This window comes from Polypterus senegalus, chromosome 6, assembly GCF_016835505.1.
Source record: "Polypterus senegalus isolate Bchr_013 chromosome 6, ASM1683550v1, whole genome shotgun sequence".
NCBI classification, from domain to species: domain Eukaryota; kingdom Metazoa; phylum Chordata; class Cladistia; order Polypteriformes; family Polypteridae; genus Polypterus; species Polypterus senegalus.
The window spans coordinates 127,845,850-127,867,779 of record NC_053159.1 but is presented as its reverse complement, the minus strand read 5'-3'; the positions used below and the strand labels follow the sequence as shown (position 1 = coordinate 127,867,779).

The 21,930-nt window shown below is 37.8% G+C and overlaps 1 protein-coding gene across 2 annotated transcripts in view; it reads left to right on the top strand.

Moving 5' to 3' along the window:
• Nucleotides 1-21,930, top strand: part of ywhae1 (tyrosine 3-monooxygenase/tryptophan 5-monooxygenase activation protein, epsilon polypeptide 1) — a 55,780-nt gene that overhangs the window by 21,824 nt on the left and 12,026 nt on the right. For both annotated transcript variants that reach the window (XM_039757136.1, XM_039757135.1), the window contains exons 2-5: nt 13,265-13,464; nt 17,979-18,085; nt 19,618-19,824; nt 20,129-20,265. In XM_039757136.1, coding sequence (XP_039613070.1) covers nt 13,265-13,464; nt 17,979-18,085; nt 19,618-19,824; nt 20,129-20,265 — 651 coding nt within the window. The remainder of the gene's footprint in view (nt 1-13,264; nt 13,465-17,978; nt 18,086-19,617; nt 19,825-20,128; nt 20,266-21,930) is intronic.

Here is a 21,930-nt window from a genome sequence, read left to right as displayed (position 1 = left end):
ATTCTCATACCACAAACATTCATCTCAACATTTTCATTTCTGCCACATCTCCAGTGCTCCCAAGGCTGCCCATGTATCTGTTCCATTCATAATTGCCTGTCTTTATCTAGTTTTCCATCTTGGGCTACCACTGATCCCAGATATTTAAATTTATCCTCCCTTTTCAATGGCTCTTCCTGAAGGTTAACATTTGAGTCCTTACCATCAAAAAATCTCATTCTGTCATCTTCATAATTATCTTTAACCCTTTCTTGCAAAACCCTTTTCAATTCTTCCAACTTCCTCTCCATATCCTCTTTTTCTGGTGCTATACAACACAATGTCATCAGCAAAAAGCATGCGCCAAGGGGTTGGTCTTTTACCCCATGACTCCGCACCTCTATAACCAGATCAAAGTGGTAGGAACCCTTGGTACACTTCTGCTCTAACTGGGATTTTTGTCACCCCAAAACCACTTTTAACCTCAGTCCTCGCCTACTTTTACATATCTTGACAATTCTCACACACAGTGCATCCGGAAAGTATTCACAGCGCATCACTTTTTCCACATTTTGTTATGTTACAGCCTTATTCCAAAATGGATTAAATTCATTTTTTCCTCAGAATTCTACACACAACACCCCATAATGACAACGTGAAAAGTTTACTTGAGGTTTTTGCAAATTTATTAAAAATAAAAAAAAATTGAGAAAGCACATGTATGTAAGTATTCACAGCCTTTGCCATGTAGCTCAAAATTGAGCTCAGGTGCATCCTGTTTCCCCTGATCATCCTTGAGATGTTTCTGCAGCTTAATTGGAGTCCACGTGTGGTAAATTCAGTTGATAGGACATGATTTGGAAAGGCACACACATGTCTATGTAAGGTCCCACAGTTGACAGTTCATGTTAGAGCACTAACTAAGCATGAAGTCAAAGCAATTGTCTGTAGATCTCTGAGACAGGATTGTCTTGAGGCACAAATCAGAGGAAGGTTCCAGAAAAATTTCTGCTGCTTTGAAGGTCCCAATGAGTACAGTGGCCTTCATCATCCGTAAGTGGAAGAAGTTCAAAACCACCAGGACTCTTCCTAGAGCTGGCTGGCCGTCTAAACTGAGCGACCGGGGGAGAAGGGCCTTCGTCAAGGAGGTGACCAAGAACCCAATGGTCACTCTGTCAGAGCTCCAGAGGTCCTCTGTGGAGAGAGGAGAACCTTCCAGAAGGACAACCATCTCTGCAGCAATCCACCAATCAGGCCTGTATGGTAGAGTGGCCAGAGGGAAGCCACTTCTTAGTAAAAGGCACATGGCAGCCTGCCTGGAGTTTGCCAAAAGGCATCTGAAGGACTCTCGGACCATGAGAAACACAATTCTCTGGTTTGACGAGACAAAGATTGAACTCTTTGGTGTGAATGCCAGGCGTCATGTTTGGAGGAAACCAGGCACAACTCGTCACCAGACCAATACCATCCCTACAGTGAAGCATGGTGGTGGCAGCATCATGCTGTGGGGATGTTTTTCAGCGGCAGGAACTGGGAGACTAGTCAGGATAAAGGGAAAGATGACTGTATCAATGTACAGAGAGATCCTGGATGAAAACCTGCTCCAGAGCGCTCTTGACCTCGGACTGGAGTGATGGTTCATCTTTCAGCAGGACAACGACCCTAAGCACACAGCCAAGATATCAAATGAGTGGCTTCAGGACAACTCTTTGAATGTCCTTGAGTGGCCCAGCCAGAGCCCAGATTTGAATCCGATTGAACATCTCTGGAGAGATCTTAAAATGGCTGTGCACCGACGCTTCCCATCCAACCTGATGGAGATTGAGGGGTGCTGCAAAGAGGAATGGGCGAAATTGGCCAAGGATAGGTGTGCCAGGCTTGTGGCATCATATTCAAAAAGACTTGAGGCTGTAATTGCTGCCAAAGGTACATCGACAAAGTATTGAGCAAAGGCTATGAATAATTATGTACATGTGATTTCTCAGTTTTATTTTGAATAAATTTGCAAAAACCTCAAGTAAACTTTTCACGTTGTCATTATGGGGTGTGTTGTGTAGAATTCTGAGGGAAAAAAATGAATTTAATCCATTTTGGAATAAGGCTGTAACATAACAAAATGTGAAAAAAGTGATGTGCTGTGAATACTTTTCGGATGCACTACTGTACTTCTCTGATACTCCTTTCTCTGTCATGCTTCTCCAAACCTCTTGACGTGGTACCCAGTTGAATGCAAAGACTTATATATATTGTTCCTCTGTCTGGCATAAAACCAGACTGCTGCTCCTCTGTGGTGGTCTCCATAACCATTTCCCAGATTTTCATTGTGTGTGGCATCAGTTTTATTCCTCTGTACAGTCACACTGTTCCACCATTCCTCTGGCATTCTCTCCTATTCAGTGATATTCTACATTAGAGAGCCACATTATGGACATTTTTTGTTCTTTTAATGCCGCTGTCAACAAGCATCCGCTCAAGATCCTCATTTTAAAATACTTTATTTTTGTCTCAGGAGTTAGGACACATTTTCGAGGAAGATTAACATGAGTGCTACAAGTGAGCAATTATAGATGTGTACATTGTAAAGTCTTTCTGCTGTATCATTAATTCAAGAGTTTAAATGTCCAATAGGGGAATAAATTTGGCTAACAGTTGAAGATAGTCTACATGGCGATCAATACACAAGACACACGGATAGGTTACTGAATAACATTTATTATTTAAGAAGCAAAATTATTTTATTATTCCCTAGATTATATAGATGTTTAATAAAGTAGATGTCATTGTATTAAATCAAGGATCCCCCCATAATATGTAGACTCTGATGTGATACATGTTAAATTGTGGTGAATTTTGAATAATTTTAATATATTTTTAAGTGCAGTGCTGTGAAACGTGGAAGAAAATATTGCTCTTTAAAAAAAAAAACATCTTGCAAATACTGATTAACTGTTTATTGCTAATCAAATTTTGCTTCTTAAATGTCATTCCATGCTTATACATATTTTATGAAGTCACTATGTTGACACCCTTTAGATAGTGTTCCTGAATTTTGTCAATATACTGCTCAAAAAAATTAAAGGAACACTTTGAAAATGCATCAGATCTGAATGAGAAAAAAATCCTGCCGGATGTCTATACTTATATGAACTAGGTAATGTGTTAGGAACGAAAGGATGCCACATCATTTGATGGAAATGAAAATTATCAACCTACAGAGGGCCAAAGTCAGACACCCTGAACATCAAAGTGAAGAAATGATGTGCAGGTTAGTCCATTTAGCCGGAATTTAATTGCAGCAACTCATTCTCCACGCCTTCTCCAGATCCTTTCACGTCTGTCACATGTGCTCAGGGTTAACCTGCTTTCATCTTTGAAAAGCACAGGGTGCCAGTGGTGGGCCTGCCAATTCTGGTATTTTTATGGCTAATGCCAATCGAGTGCCATGGTGCCAGGCATTTAGCACAGGGTCCATGGTTGGTTTGGACAGAGACCGTCACAAACAGCGATCTGGCAGTGCTCATCCTGTTTTGTCTTGCCCAAAGGAGCCGATACTGGTCCTGATGATGGGTCGAAGACCTTCTACGACCCTGTCCAGCTCTCCTAGAGTAACTGCTTGTCGCGTGGAATCTCCTCCATGCGCTTGAGACTGTGCTGGGAGACGCAGCAAACCATCTGGCAATGGCACGTATTGATGTGCCTTCCTGTAGAAGTTGGATGACCTGTGCAACCTCTGTAGGGTCCAGGTATCACCTCATGTTACCATTAGTGACACTGACCATAGCCAAATGCAAACCTAGTGAAGAAACAGTCAGAGAAGATAAGGAGGGGAAAATGTCAGTGGCCTCCACCTGTTAAACCATTCCTGATTTAGGGTTGTCTCATTGTTGCCCCTCTAGTGCACCTGTTAATTTCATTAACACCAAAGCAGCTGAAACTGATTTAAAAACCCCCTCTGCTATGTAACTGACCAGATCAATATCCCAGAAGTTTCATTGACTTGATGCTATACTCTGATTAAAGTGTTCCTTTAATTTTTTTGAGCAGTTTCTACAGTGCTGATACCCAGTGCTAATTGTAAATAAACCAGCATAATCAGTAGTCATTGGAAGCATTCAAAGAATTTATTAACAGCTGAGTACAAGATCTTGAAATTCACAACCCAAGGTGGTAAGTTGACCAACTTTTTTCTCTCCCTTTTCTATTTATCAGCAAGAAGGAAACGTTTATATTGGTTGCTATGCTTTTAGTCTGAAAATAGGCATTATTTGCAAAACTATATATTACTGTTTTTTTTTTATCTTTGACAGCAGTTTTTAAAATAGATCCTCTTTAAAAAGACTGACTCCAATAATAGATTTTTATAATTTAATTTAATTTAAAAACATTCAGTTTGAAATTAAGTTTAGGCCATATATAACAACAAAGAAAAAACAAATGGGTAAAAATGTTTTTCTGAAATTTGGGAGTTTTTGCTTGTGTGTCACTAAATAACACACTACATTGCAGAGATTTGCATCAAAGCGTAAAGCATTGTCTGTACCAGAGAATGTATGGTCACTTTATTTTTCGTTGTTTCCCAATGAATATATGGCCCAGTTCATTTTGTCACTGTTTTGGATGTGTGTGAGGTAAACATATACTTGTGTTGAGCATGGGAAAGGTGCCATATAAAGGTATTTTATTTTGCAAATAGGAAAATACTCCTTTATTTTACTTCTGTTCATGCACTGGTGGTTATTTTAGCATCTACTTGGCCACGGTTATTTCTTTTGTTGTTGGTAAACGACATTAGTTTTCATCACACCTGGTTATATATGTGCAAAGAGGGCCTGAGCACAAAAACTGATGTATCTACTCCTCAAGTGTGGCTGTCTGCCAGGCAGGTAGTGTTGGATTCATTTGCACCATGCATTGTTTAGACCCAGGGCTCTGACCTGCACTAGAGTAAATGGTGGTATTAAATATTGAACTAAAGTCAATAACTAGCACTCGTCTTACCAAGTGGTTAATGCTGGGTGTTTGATTGTAGAGCTTGAGCTTCGTATAGGTCTGCTTTTGCAGCAAAGTGTCCAGTCCAAATGACTTTTCTGTTGCAGTTTTGCTTTGTTTATCCTTTTCCCGATAATTCTCAATAGTAAATAGTCACTTATACCAACTTTCTGTCAGACTTCAAAACTGACAGTGAGCCTTATTTAACATCTGAATTGCCACTTTATTTATTAGTCTGTTATATTCATTTTGCCTTCAGAACAGTGTGAATTTGTCTAGGCATAAATTTGGCAAGATGCTTTTTGCATCATTTTTGAATGATATACATGGTGAAATTGCATAGGTGGCTGTAAATTGAATGGTTGTGGTGTTCTTGCTTTGAACCACCATTTCTACAACGTCCCAGACATTATCAATACACTGTCATCTTCCTGGAATAATTTGGTGGTGATTTGTTTTGCGACATGGTGCATTAGCCTGCAAGAGGTGTAAATCTGTCATATGTCTAGTGCAGTTGTGTCTGTTGTTTTATGGAGAAAATGCCTTTAAATAATGATTAACTGTACACCCAGTCATACCTTTTTTTCCTTTGAAATCCTTTTTAATGTTCTGCTACACACATAATTTCAGTTGAGGGTATTCAGCTCTCTGGTTTGAACCAATAAAAAAGTAGCATCTTCCTCACTTACACTAACACTGCCAAACAAACAACTGGACAAGAGACCTGTATCCTCAGTCCTTGATTTAAACCAACAACTGTCAAAAACACTCCATCCAATGCAGTGTAGCCCAGGAACTTTTCTCCCTATTGCTCTTTAATTAATGTTGGATTCATGATAAACCCTCTAATCCTGTCTGTGCTGCTGTTGGGAAAGTATATTAATGCTGATGGATATACTGTACCAGCAATGTTACCATGTTCATCTGAAGAATTTTAACCCAACTACTGCAACACAAGGAGGAAGGGGAAGATGGGGGTCAGTTTATAGGTGGATATAGTCATGGTGATTGGGCCATTTTGGATAGTTCGCAGATTAAAACCTTTTGGAGTAGGAATGCCCTGATTTATTGGCTGCTGATTGTAATTGGCCGATTTTCTCTAAAAAGACTCGATTGCTGATCAGCTCCTGCTTTAATTTAGTTGCACCACTCCTTTATGCAAGATAATACATTGTTTTTTGTTGGGTTTTTTTTAATAATCTTTTACAGCAAACTTCAGTGAGTCGAAGCTTTTTTGTTTATTTTTTGTGAACGAGAGGCGCTTGGGTTATTAGCCTATATGTCAAAGAAAGTGGAGTAATAAGCTAAAAAAAAAAGTAATCGGAGAAGTCATCCTATTCAAGGAGACAAGCAGCAAGAAAAGCTACTTTATGTAATTCAGACCCTTTTATTGTCCTTTTTAATGAAAACTGACACTGCTCTAGTTTAGACATTGAGTTTATTTAAGATGTATTTAGCTTATTTTTAATTGGAAAAAGATAAAGATGAATTTGTAATTGCTGCTTTGTAAACAATAGGGCTTTTTGTTTAAAGAATTGTACTGTTTTATTTCTTGCTGTGTGTCATACAGCATAAGTTTTGGTAAGAAACAAGTGCCACAATTTAAAATGGTATATAATTGCATCTCTAGAGTTATGAATGTCTAGTTGATACACTGAAAGAAAAACACCTATATAAATTAACAGCAAAAAGCTCTAGTACAATTAAGGATTTATAATGATTTAAAACGTACTTATGATTAAAAAGTCTTTAATTGCCAATATCGTGTGTGCGTGTGTGTATATGTATGTATAAATATATAAATAAAATATGCATGCACGCACATACTAGGGGGGTTCCCCTCGGCATGCACTATGCGCCAGCCACTTTGCGTATCTGCCATTCGTGTTGTGGAGAGGGGGGGCTGAACGCACCCCAAGGAGATGCGGTTGCTCCTCCAAAACCCCCTCTTAAACAGTGATACAATGGGAAAGGGTTTTTTTTCTCCCCCTCCTCTTTGCTCGATTACAGTTCATTTGCAGTGTGTAAAATGATCAGTCTTGCAGTAATTGTGATGCTCTTTGCATGAAAAAAAAATATGCGTTCCGTTAAAATTTCACATTTTCTTTGTGAATTGTGATGTTTATTTAAAAAGTGCAGCTAAAGTATTTGGCATCCAGGGGTGCATTAACCTCTCAAAATATGTGCCGGTTTAAGGGTTAACTATCATTGTCGAAATCTTGATTTACACATTATAGTACAAACATCAACGTTAACATGTGACACTAACTTCACTCGCTAAAACTTACCTCTCAAGAGATGGCAGCATCACAGCTCCAGGATGCTTGCGTTGGTAGGACTGTATGCGTCTTAACAAACAATAACAAACGCTACTGCCCCCAGACATTCATGTAGTGTATTGCAGTTACAAAAACCAATGTGATTCTTTGTGACTGGAGCCTGCATTGAAGGTTCTGTTTATGATGCGTCAACGATTTTTTGTAGTCGACGTCGTCGATTACATCGACTAATCGTTGCAGCCCCTACTTCTGACTCGCACCTAATAGCAGCCTCTTACTGTAGTTTCTCACAAGGTTTACACAAGTCTCCTGAGAGATCTTAGGCCACTCCTCCATGGCAAATTATTCAGACACAAGTCTCCTGAGAGATCTTAGGCCACTCCTCCATGGCAAATTATTCAGATGATTTTTAACCATGGACCTTAACCTTGCGCTCTTGCCTATGATTCTCAATAGGATTGTGATGTAGGCTTTGAGACGGCCACTCCATGACCTTGATTTTGGTGTTCCTTAAAAAATTCTAGACCGTGTGATTTGTGCTTTGGGTCGTTATTTTGTTGAAAGACCCAGCGACAACAGATTTCTTTACGTTATCCCTTATCTCAACATAATTTTCTTTCATTATGTCATGTACCCGAACAGGTTTTGTGTGCCTGAAGCAGAAAAGCAACCCCACAGCATTATTTTCCCACTGTGACAACTATGTTTTTAGGTTAAAGGCCTCTCTTTTCCTTTGCGAAACCAACGCTGATCCGATGTGCCAAAACAGCTCCAGTTTTATCTGATTAGACCAAAGGATAGACTTCCAAAATTCATCTTGTTTCAGATGTTCTTAGGCAAATTTCAGTCTAGCTTTGATATGCTAATGTGTGAGCAATTGATTTTTAAATGTCTTTTTAAAAAAAAAAAAAAAAAAAGAGGAGGCCAGTTTGGTGACAGTGGCCATTGCAGTGATCCGGGGGTTCTTGTCGACATGATTATTTTCTTCTCCAAAGCCTTTGAAATGTTGCTCTTGTGATCATGCCCAGTTTTGTTTCTGACAGAATGGGTCATTTTGTAATTTGCAATGATGCAACGCACAGCTGTTCTTGGACACTGTGCAGTACTTGAAAATGTATATCCGTCCACCGCCCCACCCCCACCCCAAGTTGAGTATGCAATGTCTTTGCTTGGAGATCCTTGTTTTGTTGGTTTTTGGTATGATGAAATTATTTTTTTTGCAAAGATTGCGAGTGTGATGTCTCTACTTCTTGCTATTTATTAGGGTTTGGTGCTAATCAATTGAGCCAATCAAGTCATAAGTAGTTCAGGTGTGGTATGACACAGAACATTTAACTTTTTACCATGGTGCTTCCTGACAAATTCACATGGGGCTAATAATTTTGTCCACCCCAATTTTCAATAAAGTTGTTATTCAGCAATACAGAAGTTTTTATTTAAACAAAGAAATCGAGCAATTGGAGGTTTTTTACATGCACAAGTTTTACTTTGTAATGAAAAATTGATTGAACATGAGTGGGAAATGTCTAATTAGACATAGTGGGCTAATAATTATGACCTTAACTGTATGTCTGAAGTGAAGTTATCACAATTTTCAGTCTTAATAGCAAACATACAACCATGTTGTTCCCATATGAAAGATGGCTATTTCCAGAATACCTATTCCTTTTCCATTTAAAAAATTACTCGATTCAAAATGAAAAGGAAGGAAAGCCACTGGAACAGCTACTGACTGTAGACTTGACGCACTGTTTAGTGAACACTGACAGGACACTTAACGATGAACAGCTTTCTTCGAAAGACCTTTTTGTAACATGCCTAACATAACAGCTGTCATCTTGAATTGCACAGATTAGATGAAAATAGATAACTAGTTAAGTTCAGTATTAAAAAGGGTTTAGTACTTGGGGTACATTACCGCAATCATATACTCGCATACACACCACTCATGTTGGTAGAGTTTTTATAGGTAGGTAAGGACTTGAATTCTTTTGTCATGGCTTTGGGAATGTCTTAATTATGCTACCTGTAGACATTCTTCAGATATTGTAATGGCAATGTTTATTTATAGTGTATTAAGTTTTGATACTTAACTGGTTGCTTAACCCCTTGTACCATAGTGGGTTTCTGGCATTATTTTGCCTAAATTCCCCAAAAATGGATGACCTTTATTTAACTTATGTGAAAAAGGAGCTTCAAATGATTGATGAGTAAACACCTTTGTCCCCCACCAATATCCACTCACTAAAGCACAATTAAGCATTTTAGTATTTCTCTCCAAAGAACTATACATTTTTATAGTACATTTTGTGATGTCCACCCCTTTTTAAACTGAGAGTGGAGGTATGACATGGTGCGGTGCTCTAAGTACATTTCAATGGAAGAACAGTTCCTTGGGAGACTAAGTGCACTTTGATTAATTTTGGTCTTTGTGTGGGTACAGAATAATGGTAATTATATGGGAATAAGTTAAAACTGGCAGTGGACTTTTCATAAAACTAACGTAGGGAGAATGTTTAACAGATAACACCATATATGGTAGTTAGATCTGTGGCATTTCAACTGGGAAAACTACACACTGTGATGCTTCAGTTACAGTAAGAAGTACTTGGAGAGTAGCATCAAGCCCTTCAGCAAACATGTCATTTTCAATAGTCATCACTGTGACTCAAGGCCTTCAAGTTCTGCATCACTACCATTCTGTAACTTTTCCACGTTTTCTTTTTTTGAAGACATTTTCCTAGTTCAAAGCTCTAGTCTCAATTGGCGTCAACCAAACCATCCCAATTTATGTGTAAAGATGTCACATATGCAGTTTATTTCCTGTGTTTTTATGCACAGCTGTGATATGTAGTATGACCAATCATATTTAACTATCTCATTGTAAAGGTCTGAAACTCTGCTATCCAATGGTGATGTCTTTCACTATGTGTGGCTTGATGTAGGTCATTGGATTCATTCAGCTGTGGCATACTGCTTGCCTCGGCATATACTTGTGCAAATCACATATTTTACTAAGAAAATAGAGCAGACAAATTTGATTCCATCCGAGGGTTTACCATTCTTATACATTGGCTATTCCAGTCTTACTGTTCCTAACCTTGACATTTACATGCTTGTTTTTCTTTGTTTCCCTTAATACTCCTTGGTGGGGTCTGCACACTGATTCAAGCCTAAAAGCTCTGTTCTTCCTAAGCTTCCATGATTTTCTTGATCATTCCTGTCAGAACACGGTTTATTTATTTATTTTTTATTTTTTTTTAAATATATCTTTTCAGGCCTACAAGTGGCAAAATTCTGTCTATAAATTGTATGTGCCCGAGTTGGAGTCAGAAATTAATATGGCTGGTAGAAAATAAGGCCCAGTATGGGGATTTTTGAATGCTATATCGGGGTGTGAAAATCAAATCGCGTCTAAGTAAAAATTTTTATATATATTTCATAACGTTTGGAAACTGTTAATGTTTTCTTAATTTTTAATAAACTGACGGCACGAAACCAATTTGTTTTTATAAGAAAAATTCTCTAATCAAAAACAATCTATAGACAGCTCATCAAAATTGATGATGTCACGCAGTAAATTTCTTAACTCCTCAATATATCACAACCTACGCAAAATCTCAAATTTCAGGAAAGATTAACTGCCTAACAAGCTTTATGTGGTGAAAGCATTTGCATTGCAAGTAAAATGACCGCATTTTTACATAGAAACTATGAATTTTATCAATAATATATAAAAGTTATTGATTATAATGAAAATCATCAGATTACATCATAATGTCGGCATGAAAAAAGACCGCATCTCCAAGTGTGTAAATAGTAGGGTAAAATACTTATGTAAGACCGTAAGAGTGCTTCCCCTTTGAAAAATCAGCCGTCATTCTGTAAATAATGTTGAAGACCAATTTGAGACATGAGGAACATGCCTAAGTAGACTGTTTCCACACGAAGTACGTACCCAAATGTTTAAAATTTGAAAGTAGTGGTAAAAATGTGCCCTGCACAGCACACACAATTCTTTTTTCTCCAGAAAATTGCACTTGTCTGCGGACAATTGAAACCAGAAAAATACGCTTGTCTGACAGTCAGTTTACCCGAGTCGGGCGTTGGATTTCCTCACCCCTGAATATTGAAGGTATTCATTATAAGCACATTGTCTTGTAGCAGGATGTGTTGTGTGCTGTAGACATTTCAAAGTAAAAAACCCTTGTCACAAAAGCCACAAAGAGCCATAGCAAGGTTTGGGGCAGCCACCTGCGTACTTGGTTTTCTGGCCGCAAATTGAAATGTTAGCACTGCAGTGCACAAAACCGAGTCCAAAACAGAACTGAGGGAATAGGGAAAAGGAGGAGGCTTTTAAAGGGGAAGACAGGAAGTGAGATCAAAAGTGTCGGGCTCATGAAGGTCTTCAGCCATAGGTTCAAGCCTAGACATGACATCACAGGGGTCGGAGCCTGCAAGGTGGTCTTCCATAGACTTGGTCCCGGAAGTGTTATCAAGAGGGCCAGGTGGAATCTCCCGTGAATGGTCTGCAGGAAAGGGAGAAAGAGAGTTTGTGCACTCTGCCACATCCTGCTATGACTCAGAACTGCCCTTACTCAAGCCCTTTAGCTGCCTCCCATGCGCACGTGTGTGACACCCTCAAACCTTAAAATTCACCTAATTTGCATTACATATTGGCCCATCCTGGGCAATGAAAGGAAAAGAAAAAAGTGCCAATAGTCATTTTAGATTTGTTCAGCAGAAATGACAGAAAATATTTTAAAAATTATAAAATTGTTCATGTTCAGTATCTGGTTTTGATTTTGCTTGATTTTATCAGACAAAAGCAAAACCAGATAGTAAACCATGTTGTGTAGGAAACTTCCACTAACATTAAACTCATATCCAAACCCGTTTGTCTACAGTTCTGATTGTGACACAAAACTAAACTCCATAGTAGCTCCATGCTATAATTACTAAAACTGAAACTAACAGATATAAAAATAAAATAGAAATGTCTCTTTGTGAAATACAAACTAAATTAAAACTAAAAATACAGAATGAAGGAAAACTAAACTGAAGTACAAAAAATATAGAAATAATAACTAAGACGTCAAAACTGTAATAACCATGGTCTGGACATGTATAGTCTTTGGAAAAAGCTTATGAAAAAAGTAAAGGGTGAATGTCGCAGGGCGGCATTGATCTAGCACACTTCAGTATGTGAGCAACTCTCCACGCTAGTGTTTAGATCTGGCAGTGCTATGTTGACAGTGTATGTGCCCAAAAAGAAGTCTGACTGCTTTCTCTGTACCATTGCTCACGTACTGAAGTGTCTATAGCTGCAGGTGGAAGCTGCCATTGCACTTTGTGGAACTGATCCTTTCCTAAATAAGGAGTGGCACTGCACATGTACTTTGTCAGCATACCAATGTTGATCAAACAAGGAAACTTTGACTTTACGCTGTTAGAAGACAAGTAAATATAGGTAAACAAAATTTAAAGTGATGTTTTTATATAAGTAACATATTTTTCATATAAAAAAATCAAACATATTTGCAAACGGAACTTTGCACAGTAACTTGGTGAGCTCTGTAGGCCCTGCTGTTTAGTTGAAGGTTGTGTGGGGGAGATTCACTGGTAGGATGACGCCCAACCTGTTGCTACATCCAAACTGTGCCATCTTTTACCTTTACATCTGGTGCAGCTGCATTCTTATGTGTGACTTTTTTGGATGGACACCTCATTGTGATTTTTTTTTTTCTTGCACCTTAAAGTTTGTGTGTGTGTGTGTGTATATATACACACATACATACATAGTGTATGTGTAATCTTTCCTGCTCCTCAAAAATCGGTTTCCTGTTTATTATTTTGTTGTGAGTAGTGTGCTGCTTTTTTTTTTTTTTTCCCCCTTCCTTGCACTTTTTCTTGCATCATACAGTGCCTGCTGGCTTTGCTTTGCTCTGCTCTAACTAGTATAAATATATTAAGTATAGAATATTTTTTAACAAATTCCTTTTATGTCTTAATTTTAGAAATGGTGGAGTCTATGAAGACGGTCGCAGGGAAGGATGTTGAGTTGACGGTGGAGGAGAGGAACCTGCTTTCTGTTGCATATAAAAATGTGATCGGTGCCAGGAGAGCGTCATGGAGGATAATCAGCAGTATTGAACAGAAAGAAGAGAACAAGGGAGGAGAAGACAAATTAAAAATGATCCGTGAATATAGGCAAACGGTGAGATTGGGAGTTTGATCTACAAACAACTGGATTGATTACAAAGGACATAAAAACCCCTGCAGTTTTATCTTGCATCGGATGTACTAAATTCACACTAAGTTGTACATCTGTTCTTGGTCTATGTGCAGGGTAAAATTAAAATAAAGAACATCAGTGTGCTCACATACTGTTTTCTAGTTACCAACCATTACTTAATGAAGTGGTGATCTAAAGGTTCCGAGCCTAACTTTTTAAAGGGAAACACCGGTACAACCAAATTTTATTTTTCAAAACATAACCCCTGTGAAAACTAGCTCATTTTTGATAGCCTTTACATATCTTTTTTTGTGTCTCTCACTTATATAACCACCATACACCAGCATTGTTTGCTCCATAGAGGACAGAGGGTGATGGTCAAGTTTTTCTCTCCCCTTTTTCTTGACTGACTGCCGCAAGTGGCAGAGAAAGTCTGCACTATACTGATTAGCTGTGAGCCCTTTGAAGCAGGCAATTAGCATGAGTTCTACCCTCAGCATTACATATATCCATGATCTTGCAAGCACTGGCATGGACATTAGATTGTTTTGACTGTTTGCCTTACAGGTCACAATGTTGTGTCCAATTTTCATCCGTAGTTGTAAAATGCTTCTTGAATTCTCATTGAATTTTTTAGCCCAAAGAATGTTTTCACTTGTACAGTAATTAAACGTATCGTTTCAGTCTCACTCACTTTCCATTCTTCAGTTCTTGATTGCAAAATTGCTTCACAGTGGCAATATTTTCATCTGTTGAATGCTGCACAGAGCCTCGATCATGTTCATAAAGGGGACTGATTCTAGTAATTGCTACCTAGTAGAGAGTAAATCTCTAAGCCATATTCGTCTGGAATGTTTGAAAAATAAGTGCATGTTTGGCTCCAGGTTGTCTTGGTTCTGAGATGAGATATAAAATTCAGATGCTTGTATTTCACATAAACTTGTGTTCACAAGCCTTGGGTTTTCTAGGGCAACATATTTAAAGTGAGTTACCTATGAGGAAAGCAATTTTTTTTTACCTTTGAAAATTGCAAATGTAAGTTGACTGCCAACATAGCACACTAAATTAACAAGAATGTGACACAATTTACTAAAGCAAGTTAGTATATTGTGTATACTTATAATATAATGCAACACTGAAGCAGTTTGCACAGGTAATTTAATCTTTTTTTCCCCTCCCCAAGTATTCCTTTGGTAAATTCTTTAGAGTCTCTTGAGGGATTTGCCATGACTCTGTCTGTGTGTGTATTTTTTTTTTTTTTTTTTTTTGCCTGCTGCACTCTTCCACACCAAGGAGCTATTAATTGTTTTTGTCAGTAAGTTGTTTTCCTCAAGTACACCATGTTGAGTGAAAATCTCTTTTAATATTTCTCTCCAGTCCTCTCTCCATGGATTTTGACCAGATTATCTACAGCAGTGACTGAAATTTACTGCTAAGTGATGGCAATTTAGCCACCTTCATAAAATGCAGCAGACTGGCATCTCTGTACTCCCTAATAATTCTTCCTCAGTCATACTGATGTCTTTCAGTCAAAAAACTGAAGTTTGGTCTCTCTGCTCTGAGACTTTCAGCTACTGGTTTTCTCTCTCCATTCTTTGTTTTTAGCATACTGCATTCATTTCTCTTTTTGCTTTCAACAAGAGTGGTTTCCTACCTGCAATATATCCTATACAACAATTTTTTTGAATTGTCTTTGCGCTGCTGAATCATATACTTGGTGCCAGGTGACTGCAATGGTGCTGAGCAAAGGTTTCTTTTAATTTTTGCAGGACCTTAAGGAAATGACCTTTACCTATTATTCTTGAGATGCTGAAATATTTCTGGTCTTTCACTGTTTGTTCTGCCACTTGCCCATTGTCTTTCAGATTTTCTCTACAGCTTAAATACTTTTAAGAATAAGTGTGGTTTGTTGTGCTGTTGCTAGTCAACTACTGCCTTGTCATACACTTAGTCTTTCAAAGTCATAATTTTGTATCAGATTGATCTTTCCAAACCTCTTCTGGAGCCTCCCCAGTATTGTAGTTGCCATCCATTACTCATGTATTTAAGTTGAATCAAAAAACTTAATTTAGTTTACTTAATCACTGCCTCGTTAATTAGTGTCAGTGTCCTGGGGCCTCATGTATAAATAGTGCATATGCATAAAAATGTTGTGTTAAGAATGTTTCCACATTCAAATCGAGATGTATAAAACCTAGACTTGGCATAAAGTCTCACACATTTCCATAGTAGCTCATACCCTGGCGTACACAAGTTCTGCACTCGGTTTTGCAGACTGGTGGCACCCAGCATCAAAGCAGTGCTACTGTTCCAATGTGGTTTCACTTTCTTTTTTAGATCCACATCCCTGACATATCATTTATACACTGAAATAAATGGCATATTGTTTATTATTTTAATGCATCTGATTGTAATTTACCTGTAACAATATAATGATCCACAGAATGGTCAAACTATTCTAAATACAGTAGCTGCTTTAGCGTTGTTACTGTCATTGCACCTTCTTTCAGCTGCTCCCATTAGGGGTTGCCACAGCGGATCAACTTTTTCCATATTACTCTTCACTGCACCCCTCGTATTTATATCACTGTATCTGAGTGTGGAATCAAAGCTGTACAGCAGCTGATTGGAAAAAGAATTATCGGTATACAGCATCAAGAATACGCTGCCTCAGCCTTGTTGTCTATTGTACTGCTCTCATACGGCAAACGCTTCAGAGCCTTTCCTGTACGGACCTCGCGGTTCAGAAATGGTTTCATTCTAAGAACTCTAAACGCACTCAATCAGTCCACCAAATGCTCCTTTAGAACTGTTTGTACTTATAAGTACAATTACTTCACTGTAAACTTGTGATAGTTATAATATTGCACAACCTGAGCCACTTCATAAAGCGTGTATTTACATATGACGATATCATTTTTAAGATGAAATGCAGCAAAATATGTTTATTATACAGATTTAAATAATCTATATTGTTAATAAACAAACTGTGAGGACACAGTGTTGCAGGGCTAGCAAAGAGCTGGTGCTCCGTTCGTGGATTGTTCCTGACTTGCGCTGTATTCTTGCTGGGACTGGTGAGACTCTGGATGGATAGAATAATTAAACATGTGTTACAAAGATATTTCGATGTTCCTTAAAAGTTTTGAAGAATCGGCGTTCTAAGTTTACAGATGGCTTAACGTCTGTTACAGAGCTGATTGTGTGGCGATTGGGTATTTGGAGAAAAAAAAGTAAACAAGGAATTGGAGGTTAGTCAGTTTGAAAGAGACAGTACTGCTACAACAATTTCATCTTAGGTCGCGCACTATCATGCACAGTGTAACCATGTTTAATGACATGCTTTAACTCCTATCATGATAATGATATCAAGTATACGTCTCAGTATTTTAATTATTCAGAGAACTGTAATATCACAAATGTAACGGATTCTGTGTCCTGTTGGAGGAAGAGAAAGCCGTTTTAAGAAGCTTGTAGTAATTCACACACACACACACACAGCACATAAGATCAAAAAACGTGCTACTTTAGTTACAATTGGATTTGAGAAACTAGTAAGTCATACGATTTTAAGATGAAGTTTATGATCTACTTTAATGACAAAATAAACTACGTGATTAAAGTGGAAATTTAGAGATTAAAGTTGACATTTCGTGCTGCTTTTCCGCACTGTGCGCCTATTTTTTTTTTCCCCCCCACTGTACCCTAATAAGTTTTCATATGACACTCGGACACCTTTTCACGGCGACTTTGATATCTGACAACTTTTTATTTTATTTCGGGCACTGTGCGACTATGTGAACTTGAGCTTTCGAGTTTCTCCGACACTCTTGTCACTCATCAACTTTTTATACTACTGTTTAAACCAACAAAAGTAAGTTTTTCCTTGCCTGCACTTGGTATTCGCTGAAATTCTTCTATTTCCCCCTGTGCTTTTGTTGTTACCTTTTCACAGAATGCTGAGCTTAAGGGCTATTTCTATTGATTTGCATATTCAAAGAGGCGTAATGCTGGGAGGAGATGGGGTGGGACAGCTGAAAACCTTATATGCAATATATGCTTAAATTTGACTTGGGGTTGGCCGTTACCAGTCAAAAACAGTTTGGGTCATTTTGTATAATTGTCTTAAACTATTGAATTAATGACTAAAGAATATAAATTTAAGTCTAAAACTATACCTTTTGCCAGTGCCAAAATCATTTCACCTACCAATAGTTTTTTTTAATTTTTAAGTGTATAGCCTAATGTCATGGTTTTGGTAATGAATGACACACCTTTTGGATTTTAAAAATGTACATTTAGTAGTTTAGTAAATTTTTTTTGGTATAAACATGTATGTTTTTAAAATGTATTTTTTATGAACTCTGTAACATTTGTCTTTAGAATATTATATCTAAAATGACTTTACACCAATATGATTTTTCTCATGGTTTAATTAAATCTTTTTTTCATGTTACCTTTATTCATTTCTTCCGCTTTTAATTTCTAATGTACAGGTTGAGACTGAGCTGAAGTCAATCTGTAATGATATTCTGGATGTACTGGACAAGCATCTCATTCCAGCTGCCAACACTGGAGAGTCCAAGGTTTTCTACTACAAAATGTATGTTTCCTTCAAATTTATGTATTCTTTATTGTGAGCATCAGCTATGTTACTCCCAGAGGGTGGAATTATTCTTGTTTGCTGCTGTGCGAATGTTCTCAGAATCGTTAACTGTTTTAATAGCCTCAAGACTGAGTTTGTATTAAGTCCTGATGTCTTAGAGTGCCCTTTTGTTGAGTACAAGTGTGATACTTGAGTAGGCACTGCACCTTTATAGTGCTACTGGCATAGACATTCCAGCCACCTTGAGTTTGATTAACCAGGTTTCTAATTATGACTTTTTAGTATGAAAGGTGGCACAATGCTGTAGTGGTTAGCCATCTGTCAGCTGTGGGCTTCTTAGCCTAGGCATTTGTCTGTGTGGAGTGTATAATCTCTTGCGTTTATGTGTGATTTTCTTCCTGATGAGTCATGGTTGGAATGCCAGAGCAAAGACCCAATGTATGAGGTTTATTGTTGAATGTGAATTGCCAATAAATGAGAATATTTGATTTTTCTGTACAAGTGTGCCATGTAACGTTCAGTACCAACAGCCCATCCAAAGTTGGTTCCTGCATTATCCAATACCAAGTACTGTTTGTTGTAATTGACCTTGAACTGAATTTAGCAGGTTGAGTAATTTATGTATGAGAGTAAATTCATATGATTTTGGGGTCATTGTTATCGGTATATACAAGCAACAAGGTGATTCTTTTCTGTACCCCCTGTACATATTCTCATACAGTATAAGCGTTTTTTGATCTATATATGAAGTAACACTAGTGATACACAACTGTATGACTTGTGCACTCTGACTTGTTAGGGTAGACTGTACATTTCAGCATCTTTTATTGCAGTTGTGGTTGTTGCAACATATGATAGCACACATCTTTTAATGTTTTGCATGTACTGCATTATTCACAACATTAAATAATCATCAAAGACGTTAAAACCTTCAAACTGGAAAGTGAAGCTATTTCTTAAATTGGAAACCAACAAGGTGCAGTGTTTTGGTGCTGTAAGTTCCAGTGGAATCGGAGCATTGCTTGATTGGCAGGATATTTCTTTTGTAAATAGCATATTACTGCAGTCATGTCCTCGTCCTGGGGTGTCACTTTTACTCTTCCAAAAAACAACGTAATGGTCCATCCTCTGCTGATGCCAGTTGACTGTTCGCACGTGTCAAAAATCGTGCAGAAGTAGTACCACCCCTGGTTTCAGACAAAGAAAATGCGTCTTTTTTGTTGTCTGTGAGCTATACACTTTCATTATTTGAATCACAAATAAATCCAGAAAAGTATGTGTAATTTTAAGTTTGACTGCTATTTGTTACCATAGAATTAAAAAATACCTTGTTTTCCCTTATTTTATTCTTTAATCAAAAATCAATATCTGAAAATTCCTTTCATTTTCGTTTTTGCTTCTAAAATGAAATTTCAAATAGCAAAAAGTACACGGACCAAGATGATATGTCAAGATTTATTGAAAGCTAAGAATTCTGATATTTTTTTAACCTGTGCCTTGTTTCTTTTGTCTTTTTAATTTTACCTTAGGAAAGGAGATTATCACAGATATCTGGCAGAATTTGCCACAGGGAATGATCGAAAGGAGGCTGCAGAGAACAGCTTGGTTGCTTACAAAGCTGCTAGTGATATAGCAATGACAGAACTTCCCCCAACGCACCCCATCCGTTTAGGACTTGCCCTGAACTTCTCTGTATTCTATTATGAAATTCTTAATTCCCCTGATCGTGCATGCAGGTGAGTGCTATACACCCTTGTGTAGTTCCTTTTGAGAGATTTCAGTTTTTAGATTTAAGTACATTTCCTAAAGTTCCAATATTTTAAGAAGCTAAAAATATCAAGGGATGCATTTTGCACGGTGGGGATTGCCAAGTTGGAAGGATACATGACCATGACTATTTCCACACCCAGGATGTGGCGATTTATTATACACATTAAAAATCTGGTACCCAAAACACAACGGGGGTTGCCTTTATTCTAAAGTCTATTTTGAATGAGAAATGTGTTTAATTAACGATGTCTTTGTTCATCTTTAAACTAGGCTGGCAAAAGCAGCTTTTGATGATGCCATTGCGGAACTAGACACACTGAGTGAAGAAAGCTACAAGGACTCTACACTCATCATGCAGTTATTACGTGATAACCTGACACTATGGACTTCAGACATGCAAGGCGATGGTAAGAGTCCGTAATTTTACTTGCAGTATTTGTGTTGTGGTGTGTATAGATAGGTTGTACAGCCAATCTTCCCTACAATCTTAGTTCTTTGTGATCAATTTATTTGGTCTTAATTACCCATTAATTGAAGTCATCAACAAATTGTTTTAGCAAAAAGCTTTGTTTACAATTCCTGGTAGTCGCTGCTTCTACCTCACCACCAAATCATTAGAAATATTTCAGCATTAATGATTTTTAGGGCTGCAACTAATGATCATTTTGGTAGTCGACTAATCGTTCAATTTGTTTCCTGATTAGTCACGATTATTTCATGGCTGACTATTTTGATGCCTGTGACCTGTGGTTGCACATCCTGTTCTGGGCTCCAGTGCATGTCTTACCTCATCTGCTCATGTCTGTCCACCTGTGAATGTCACTCTGATGTCTCTGCATTAACACGATTAAAATTAATAATAAATTAAAATAACCAGTGAAACATATGAATTTAAAAATCAGATGTTTTATATTAGTGTGACCATCACAAAAAAGAAATACATTAAACAATACAAACTAAAGTGCACATGGTCTTTAAATAAACAAAGTGCATTTAACTTAACCAAAAATGGCCACTGGGGTGTTTTTATAGTCCAAAAGTTTAAATAAAGTTTCAATAAAAATAAAATATTGTACAGTTTATAAAAGATTCAGTTCATATATTCCTGATTGCAGTGGAGGAACGCGAGCATTTCGACATGCTCTGGTGTGAGGCTGGCTCTGTTCTTTGAGACAATGTTCCCAGCTGCTGATAAGAGACGCTCCGAGGGAGTAGAGGTAGCAGGAATACACAAGAATGATTTTGCAGACAGAGAAAGATGTTTTAATCATCACACTCTGAAGGAAAAGGGTTGTAGTTTATCACATGATGTACTGTATTATGCCGAAATAAAAAAATAATGGACTAAAATATGTAACATGTTAATTACTGATATACTCCATAACACAAGTTACTTAATGTTAGAAATGGTTTACTATTCATATGAACTCAAATATTATACGAAAAAAGAATAAAAAAAGCTAGGATGTCTCAGCTACTCCTTTTCACTCGTTTACTACAGCTCCAAACACGTTAGCAAACATTACTGAAATTATATTCACTTAGCCCTTAAACAGACGCAACTGGCTAGAGTCAGTTTCTAGTGCAATTTGGAAGCACGCCGAAGCAGAGTATATGCGGCAACGTACATTCATTGAACTCCACAACCGGCTGTAGTTGTGTCTCGGTGCAATTTGCCAGGATGGCGGGGCCGAGTATATTCAGTGACACACATTCATTGAACCCCGCAACCGGCTATATTTGCTTCACAGAGCAATTTGGCAGCATGCCGGAGCTGATCAGTCAGTGCCTTACATTCGTTGAGCAGCCAGCTTGTGACCACTGCCGGCCCCGGCCGAACTGCAGCAGCACTGTCTCTGGGGATGAGCCTACAGTCATCAGCGTTTACCTCTGTGTGTTTGCATACTGCCACTTCAAGCGCAGTTGACTCGGTGATTTACTGAATTTCATCAATTGGCTTCAGTTGCACCTTGAACATACAATAGATTGTTACAGTAGTTTTTTTTTTTTTATATAGTTTTTACAGTTCATTTGCAGTGTGTAAAATGATCAGTGTTGCAGTAATTGAGATG